At 33.0% G+C, this 9,610-nt stretch overlaps 1 protein-coding gene across 2 annotated transcripts in view; it reads right to left on the reverse strand.

Annotated features, from left to right (window-relative positions):
* Graf (GTPase regulator associated with FAK) overlaps positions 1–9,610 on the reverse strand; it is a 102,202-nt gene that overhangs the window by 51,533 nt on the left and 41,059 nt on the right. For both annotated transcript variants that reach the window (XM_088193801.1, XM_088193800.1), the window contains exon 2: positions 995–1,152. In XM_088193801.1, coding sequence (XP_088049927.1) covers positions 995–1,152 — 158 coding nt within the window. The remainder of the gene's footprint in view (positions 1–994; positions 1,153–9,610) is intronic.

Consider the following 9,610-nt stretch of genomic DNA (forward strand, 5'->3'; position numbering starts at 1 on the left):
TCAGAGTATTTACATATTGTTATATACGATTCAAAATTTCATTTTTGTCTTCGAAATTGTACAATATTATATCTAACAGCATATATTATTAAATCAAACTTCTGAAGGAAATTTTGACGGATTTCCTAAATATGTTCAAAGCATAAGGTTACATTTGGATTTTAATTATTTTTAATTTAAGGCAAAGCGTTAATGATCATCTCTGTTAACATTAAAAAAAATCAGAAGTGTCCATTAAGGAAATGTCACTTTCTAAAGGCGTATACATATTTTGTTGTTCAAAGAAGCGAGTGCAACGATTGTCTGGATGATCGCTGCATGATTGTGATTGGTCAGAAAACATCGCAGCCCTAAATACATAAGGCTGGTCCTCCTTGATGCAGACACTCGAAGAGACTAGCAGACACCGCCCACCCGCTGACAGCATACTGTCATGGACGCTCACATCCTGAGAGCACCGCAGCAGAGAGGGATCGACCTCCACAATACTGTTGCTTCCGCTGACATCATCCCTCCGCCAGCTTCTCTACCACTGCTCGAATAATACGATCTCGCCCATCATAGTCTGTCGCAATATGTAATATAATCTAATAAATATTTTCCACCTGCGTCTTACTGGCTGCGAAGTCACACCCCAAAGGGGTAAAATCCCGAAAATATGTTCATAGATTTAATACTAGAAATAGAGACAATTTAAAGATAGTACGGCCAGGAGAATAAAGTACGGAGTTGTGAATTTGTATAATAACATTCTTATGACAAACCGCGGGTTTCCTTAATGGAATAAAAAAACACCTTTGTTCATTAAGAAATAAATTATAATGTTTTATATGTATGTTTCGATTAAATTTGTTTAGCTACATAATAAATAAACATACATTAAACTTCCATAATTCTAGAGTCTCATTAATCATATTATAAATTAACTACCCCTTCAAATAATGATTATAAAATATTAAGTAGATAATAATTCATATTTGAAAGCCTTGCCTACCATACGATCTCTCTCGTCTTCGACGATCCTTATCAGCTGCGCAAACTGCTTCAAAGATTTGGAGATGACCATCTCATCTTCGGTCAGCGACTGTCCAGAGCATCCAAAATCGAATTGTTCCAATGAATCAGACAACGATCGTTGGGCGGTTGACAATCCTGCAAAATAAATAATTTAAATTTTAGTATTATCTAGCAAATATTCGATAACACAATCGCATTCGCAAACTTCAAACGCATCTTTTTAAACGTTACCAATAACTATGTATGTTTAGTCATAAACGATAAGCGACAACAGTTTTGTCAAAACATACTTTTGTGTTATCTATGTTTATTATAGAACGGTGTTAATCTAACCGATTCCTAGTGTTCGTTCACATTCATTCACGTCAAAATCCGTGATGGCAAAAAATAGGATATCGTCACACGTGCTTCGTGAAGCAAAGGATAGAAAGAATGATACGAACAGTAAGGTGCTAAATAGATGAAACAAGGTCGCTGTAAGCAGGAAGAAGAGATGTAAAAAGACGCTTTGCGACCTACAGACTTGCATGAATCATGCTGTATTTTATTGTGGCAATAGTGATTAATTCTCGAGTTTGCTTAGCTGCAATGGCAGTACAAGAAGAAGGCGAAAGCAGACAGAATGGAATTCATGTTTAATTACGCCTTCTATAGAAAGAAGCATGCGGGTGATGTTGACGATGGTTAAAGTTGTTTTACAATATATTGTGTGTGTGGCCATAGATTTAATCGAAACTAAAAAGCAGTTTCGCGAATGGAAGTAGCGCAAAACGCATCTCTCAGTTTTGTATATTAATTTCGAAAAAGACAATGAAGATCTCAATTAATGAGCGCTGGTAGATTCACACGGTTTCATTGTGTTGGCTGCGATGATAAAAAGAGGTTGTATTGTGGAGGTTTTGAAGATGCGTGGAGATGTTATCAAAATTATTAAGATTATTGAGGTGCTCATTCGTGATGTCGTAAAAACATATCAACTCAGGTAGAGAAGCGTAAAAGTACTTTGAAACAAACGATTGAGTGTTTCTGTTTAGAAACATAACATTATATATCAATTTGAAAATGTATGAATAGAAACCTATATATTAGTTTATATACCTACAATCTTACAGCTCAATTGAGATACAGATAGAATAAAAAAAAACAAGCTACTTTTTCTGTCGCATCAAAGCGTGTCTATGAGTCTATTATATATACATTTTTTCAGTATCACTTTCACATTTTTTTCCAACATAAATTTCTCTATTCAACATTTATATAAAGAAAGAATCAACGAAGTAAACTTGTGTTTCATTTGTGATACAACTATAAATATAGTGATTCATCAGGAGCAATTACGGTTATTACGACCAGGATCAACATCCTAGGTCTTCCGTGGGCGTTACTCTACCACAGGCAATTAAACTTGACAAGCATCAGAACCAGAGGAAGGATAATAAAACACGCACGTTGATAAAGTCATAAAAATGCCAAAACGATTTTGATCGTCATTTGCGCAACTTGTCAGCACAATGTAAGCAAAGTTACCTTGCAAGATGCAGGTGAGTTCACCGTTACCCAGACAGGTATCGAACCAGAGACCTACATTTAGCAGCGTTGCGGTCGTGACGTATTTCTGATGCACTTTGAATGCACTGATATTATATTTACAAGTATTACGTAATGCGGAACATGATCGACGCAGAGGTGGCGTCAGAGCAAAGTTTATTTATTTGCTCAAAGAGTGGAGTACTATATCCAGTGGCGTGCTTCGAAATCATCATATTTTTAATACTCATATTGATAAACAATTAATTTTACTCTATATGTTCACTCATTGGCGTCTAAGTTCTACCCTATACAATAGGTGACGGCACGATTTTATTGCTTTTGACGTGAATTTTTGACTTTTGAGAAGGAATAATTATCTCCTATTGGTCAAAATTCGGTTTAAATATGCTTCATTCGTTTCTCACTTATTGCAAATCGTAATAATGTTATAAAAAGTTTTAATATTAATGCTTTTGATGTGGAGTCTAAACAAAGACACCATTGAATTTGTCTAGAAAAATGCTTGACATTTAATGAAATCGGAATCTCAATAAAATGAAAATATTAAAAAACCCTATTTTTTCCACTGGAAAAAGCTTAAATGATATCCCTGGGTGTACCGTGTTGTCGTTTTTGCGGGTTACCCTTTGTTTATATTATACAATTGTCAAGATACGTTCTTGTAATTATCGTTTGGTTATGATATTTACTGCGAGAATATAAAAAGACCCCACAGTATGCTATTTAGTTTTTAAAAAAAGCTTTTGTGCCATACTTATAAATTAAAAATTAGCTAATAAGCTAAATAAATTAATAAAATAAATAAATAATAAAAGCTTGAGTAAGTAAAATTATGCACTGATTTCGAAACTCCTGTGAGGGTTCATCCAGTTGCGCAGTTAGCGCCAAGGTCACTCAAACGACACGTTTGAACGTAAGAAAATATAATAACAACTCGTTTGGACAAAAGGTCTAACAAAAGGATACTAAAATTTAACACAATTGCGTAACTTTGCAGACATCTCATTAAACGCTTACATAGACAAGCTAGAGAAAAACTACCATTTTGTGCATAAAAGAAACAACAGACAATGAGTCAAACCAGCCTAAGAACCATCTCTGTGATTTACTCCTTTGAATGTATTTATTCTGTAAGTTTCGCTTATTTAAGGCATACATATACGAGGATAGGTCAATAAATCATTAGAAAATCTAAGAGATTGCGCTAGAAGTATCGAAACAAGTTTGTTTCTGAAAAGTATCATCTGTTAATAGACGGTTTTTAAATTTTCAGTCATTTCCATTTCAGTTCTTTCATTTTCATAAATAATAGAATCAAACAATCCTTGTTATTTTCGAACAATGGAAAAAACGAGGTTCGATTTAACACTTCCATTTGAAAGGCAAAATACTGAGAAAAAAATGGCACATCTGTACCAGCGTTTAAAACTGTTTACAATTGGGTAAATCTAAGCGTGGTCGCACAACTGCATGTGATGAACATCGTTCGAAACGTCCACTTGAGGTGACTACGACAGAAACGATCGACAAAATCAACGATATGGTCTTGAGTGATCGATGAGTCAAAGTGCATGAACTTTTTGAGACCATAGGCATATCATATGGCTCAGTGATTTTGCACGAAAAATTGGTATGAAAAAGATATCGACAAGATGGGTGCCGCATTGGCACTTTTCCGTCGCAATCCTAACGAGTTTTTGCGTCGATATATAACCGTTGATAAATCATGCACTCCAGAAACAAAGGAACGGTTGAAACAGTGGGTTCTGGAAACGATCCAGCTTACTTCTACTATTTTTTCATGCACGGAAGACATGTTTTATTTAAGTACTGCGTTTATTAAATATGTTTGCTTAATTTTTACCTTTTTTAGAAGCTTATTCACAATTTCGCCAGTTATTAGATTATAACCAACAGATTTAAAAAAAATTTTGTCGATAACCTAATTCGGGAATACACAAATAATATCACAAATTAAATTAAACTGAGGACGATTTGGCACTATATTTTTTATGAAGATTTTCACTAAATTTTTATAAATACATTTTCAAAAATAATATAGTCATGCCTTAAATGATTATTACGGATATATCTTAAATTATTTATGATTCGATAAGTGATGCTGTACATATATATCATAGTTAACTATTCTAGTTACTATTGCATATAACGTTATAATATCAGATATTCTCAAAGTACTAATAAGCGTTTTAATTGTTCATTTGAAACATGTAAGAGCTATTGTGAAAAAAATACGTATGTACTTGCGTTTGAAGATCTTCACCCAAAAGAAAGAGAGCGTGGGAAACAGTATTTAAATACAAAGGTCAAATTCGAGCGAAATCGATTCGTTATATGCTCAAAAAATGCGCTTAAAAAGTCATTAGGGTGGGGAACAGGGTGGTTGAAGCGTTTCAAAGACGTCAAATGAAATAAAGTTCCAATTATACCAAAAAAATGCTTTATGTGTTGCGCAGTTTTCAATGCGTATTGTTTTTTTGTTGATGTTTATGGTCAAACAAGGTCGACGTGTAATGCCGTGCATGTGAAGACCACTTTTGTAGGTTTTCTTTTCTATTTATCTGCTACTGCCATTCAATAAGTGAGACAGTCGCTATCAGTGCAATTATGCACCATCAATCAACCGACAACTAGACACGTTTCTAATTGAAACGTTTGTCCTTATGCGCGAGCGAAAAGTATAGACGTCACTGGCGCTGACCTTAAAAAGAGCAGATAAAACTCGTCAAAATCGAATTAGGAGTTAATAGCGCACACCTGCTGGGCTGATTTGAAGTATAGAATTCATATTTTCCGATAAAAATATTATCTTAAAAATACATATATTTGTATCAACCAATAATAGTGTCGCCTACTACCTGAAACGATGACGGCATCTCAACCATAAAAATTATGGATATGGTCATTCAACAATCAAGCTGTGAACTGAGCGTATATTACGATATTGAGTAACTTAACGAGATTGGATTGAATATGAATTCAAGACCACAAATATAAAAATCATCTAATCCCGAAAAAATATTATTATAGTAAAAAATTTAAATAGTCAATATTTACATTAACAGATATGCGTATATAAAAAAAAGGAACATCGCAGTTCAAAAAAAGTTTCATCCTCTTCTCCCGCTTTTAACCGCAAAGCGTCGCGAAACGAAAATTCTCGTCTCACGCATACAATGTTAACAATGTTTAAAAAAATATTAAATACGTATTACTATATATTTTAAGAACATATCAACGTAAAGGCTGTTGTTATTTCGAGCATAAATTTAAGTAGATTCAGTCAAAGTACCCGTCATAATTTAGAAAAAATGTATAAGTATCCATCGCAAATGACTTGAGAATCTATTCCAAAACTCACCACCCTTTTATAATTGTATTTTCCACCGAAAAGGGCAGAAAACAAAAACTCTTCTGGAGAGACTCATAAGTATAAATACGGGAACGCAGGCAACCAACGATCACTTACTCAGAGATTCTTGACACTTTTACTGATATTCGCACTTCGGAGATCAAGGCATCAGAAATTAAAGAGTTAAAAAACAGTCTGGATGTAGGCGTGGGGAGTAATTATCCGATTACTCGGAATCTCTAAGGAAAATAAATAAAGCGCGAGTAACACCATATGAGTTGCAACTTCAAGACCTCCCTACTTGGACTAAATAAGTTCATACGAACTTCAACTAAGAAAGGGCCGACTCTACTTCAGGCAATCAAAGATCACAAAAGCCGCCGCTTCTCTCTTCGCGTACCTTGGTCCAGCTCGACGCCCTTGAGCCTTCGAAAGCACTCAATGAAATCTTTACGTATGAACGTAACGATATGAATTGTTGTAAAAAAATTAAATAACAGATAGTTTGAGAACCATTGACCCGGACGATGCAATTTTCTACGTTACAAACGCATCCTTATTGCGCTGGCAGCGTTCCATAATTCGAAATGACGCCAAAGTCGTGTACTGACACACCTATGAATCGTTTATTTCTCACCACTTTCGCTGTCAGTTTGTAAACACGTTTTTTTATTAATCATTCTAAACACTAAGGCCATGTGTAAGACTAGTAAAAAATACGCAACTAAAATTCCAGAATACGACTACTCTGGTGCTGTAATGCAAACTGCGGTTAAAAATTCCAGTTAAATACCACCCGCGTATGTTTGTACGCGATTATACACACATACCAAAAAACACATGAGCGTTCAGCGAAGATAGTCAAATTATGGTTAAGTTCTTGGGATTCCTTAAATGTTAAATGTATACATCCATAAACAGCGGTGGAGAAATACTCCCTGTTTTTTTATACATTTTAAACGGTAATTTAGCGTAAATAAAATGTGAGATGTTTCACACTAAAACAAAGATTTTGATGAGGTGCAATTTTTTTAATTTTACTTATAAATAAAAATAAAATACAGTGGTTATCAAATGGTTTAGATATTACGTTTTACAAGTTGTCTTTGCTTTTCAACAAACGCTGATCTGACATTTCACTTATATTGCTGCAATATTTGCAAGAAAATATATTTAAAAATAGAACTTGTTCAACGGCTAAGTATGTTGACAGCAATTAATCGCTAGCAGTTTACCGCCGTGTGAATTAATCGAATGAACAATTTATAGTCTCCAAAGATCGCTAGCATAATTTATCGCCAGGCATTACATATAATTTATATAAATTTATTGATCATTTTACATTAAAAATAAGGTTTTTCAATAATAGTTTCACAGATATTGATCAGTAGAATTGTTTAATGCACTTTTACTGGCTTAGTTAGTAAAGTTATATTCTTACTATTGAAAATATAACTTCACTGTAATAATTGTGAAACGTCCATTTGCTGTTCAAACCCAAACATAACCTAATGAAAATTTTTGAACTTGTATTAGAATAATTCGTTTAGGGTAGGTTTGGGTTTGAACATCAAATCGACGTTTCGCAACTGTCAAATTAAGTTTCATGGACTTTTTAGAACAATATTTAATTTAAACCTATTAAAATACGTATTGATTTAAAATTATTTATTTTAGACTTGCCATACCGACAACCAAACAATAAATAAGCGAGTTTGTATAAACACATATCATAGCCTTTAGACGGTAAAATATGCTAGCGATCATTTGTAAGCTATATATTTTTTATGCCATCAATTGACGCGGCGGTAAATTGCTGGCTGTGAATTGCGGGCGATATATTTCTCTAGATTCAAATATAAAATTAAAATAAAGATAATATAATATTTTTATTTTTATTTACATAAAAAACACAACAAAAATAAAAAAAGTATTATTCAAATAAAAATATAGAAAATAAATTGATCACAAAAATAATAACTAGTACCAACTTTTATCAGTTAACGTTGATCTTATTTTTGCATATTCCTTGAGAAAAAATATGGTAATAAAAATGTGGTTCATCATTTTACATGTTTTAATTTCAATATGTAATGATTTACATTGTATTTAATTATGTATAAATTATATTTACAGGCTAATAAACGTACGCTTTGCATTGTGTCTTAATCCCTTAACATTTGACTGTTTCTATATTTATTATGAATAATTTTGCAGTAATAAGAAATGCACATATTACCAAAATTAAATACAGGAAATAAGTTAAATTATTAATACTGAATTAACAGCATTTTCATAGAAGCAATACCGAATTTGAAATGTAGTATTGAAGAAGATAGACAATCCAGTTATTATTTATGAAAGTTAAAATTATTGTTGTATATTTTAAAACTAGTTTCAAACTTCTATCTTAATAAATCAAATATTACTTATTTAGCTTGACATTTATAAAACCATTGTTTAAGATTGTAAGACCACATATGAAAAAAATCTGCATTGTAAAGCATGACTCATTGATTACCTTAATGCTCGCTTGTTCTACGTCTATTTCTAAAGTCTGCGTTTGCAGGTGCATATGCACTGCTCTTGCTACAACGCTCGTTCATCAAAATATAATTCTGGACGTATGACCATAATGGGTTTTCCCTCAGTGCACAATTTACGATTGGTCGGATAAAAAACCACTCATCTGTACTTTAAATTAATCGTAATTCAGCAGCAGCACAGCAACAAATTATTCCACATGGCCAAAAAAGGGGTTGATGTGGCGGGCGATATATAACACCCAGCATCCGGCAATTAACGGACCAACGATGACAACAGTCATCGGTCCATATAGATAAATTTGTGACCACACGTCACCATCATCTGCCATATAGCTCTTCCACAGACAATGCAACGTGGATTAATAGAAAAATTGATACCGGATTGACCAAAATATCTTAATCGACCAGAGGATACAATAAGTAATCATTGGATAATGATAGGGAGATAATAACAATTGAGAAGTGTGGGAAAACACTTGTATGCTAAATAACATTTAAACTCTTATTCTATTAGACATTTAAATCTGTTCCATTGTAAAATTGGTTCATATCCTGATTTTTAGAATATATTGTTGGTAATAAATATTGATTTTTGTAAGAGTTGTCATATTTTTTTCAGAATTTAACTAATATATTAATAGGTAAGTCTGTTGGTATTGAATATTATATAATTGTCATATAGTAAATGTTTGGTTTGGCCAGAAGCTTTTTAGCACTTTTTTCATAAACTTAGACACGTCTATAAAAATAACACGAATGTCCTCGCATCGAATAAACATTGTTTGAACTGTAATTTGTAATTATAGGACGGCCACCCTTAAACTAAAGCTTTCACAAATGGGTGTATTGGAGGTTGAGCCAAACATTAATAGCTCTCAATTCACATATTACCAATTCGTCTAAGCTTCTTCGAATGACCATTATAAATTATGTTACACTATTGACTAAGAAAGAGCAACAAAGTCCAGAGACTACTCTACGACTCTTCTTCATAAAGTGTAATTTCTACATAAATGATGTATTTTGTATTATTAGCTGTTATAAGACAACTCTTTCGGCGTTTAACTAGTTGTAAAAGTCAATCCCAAATAATATAAAATTCATGTTTACACTTTTACTAGTT

This window comes from Plectrocnemia conspersa, unplaced genomic scaffold (genome assembly GCF_051122295.1).
Source record: "Plectrocnemia conspersa isolate PC_06_02 unplaced genomic scaffold, ASM5112229v1 ptg000010l, whole genome shotgun sequence".
NCBI lineage: Eukaryota > Metazoa > Arthropoda > Insecta > Trichoptera > Polycentropodidae > Plectrocnemia > Plectrocnemia conspersa.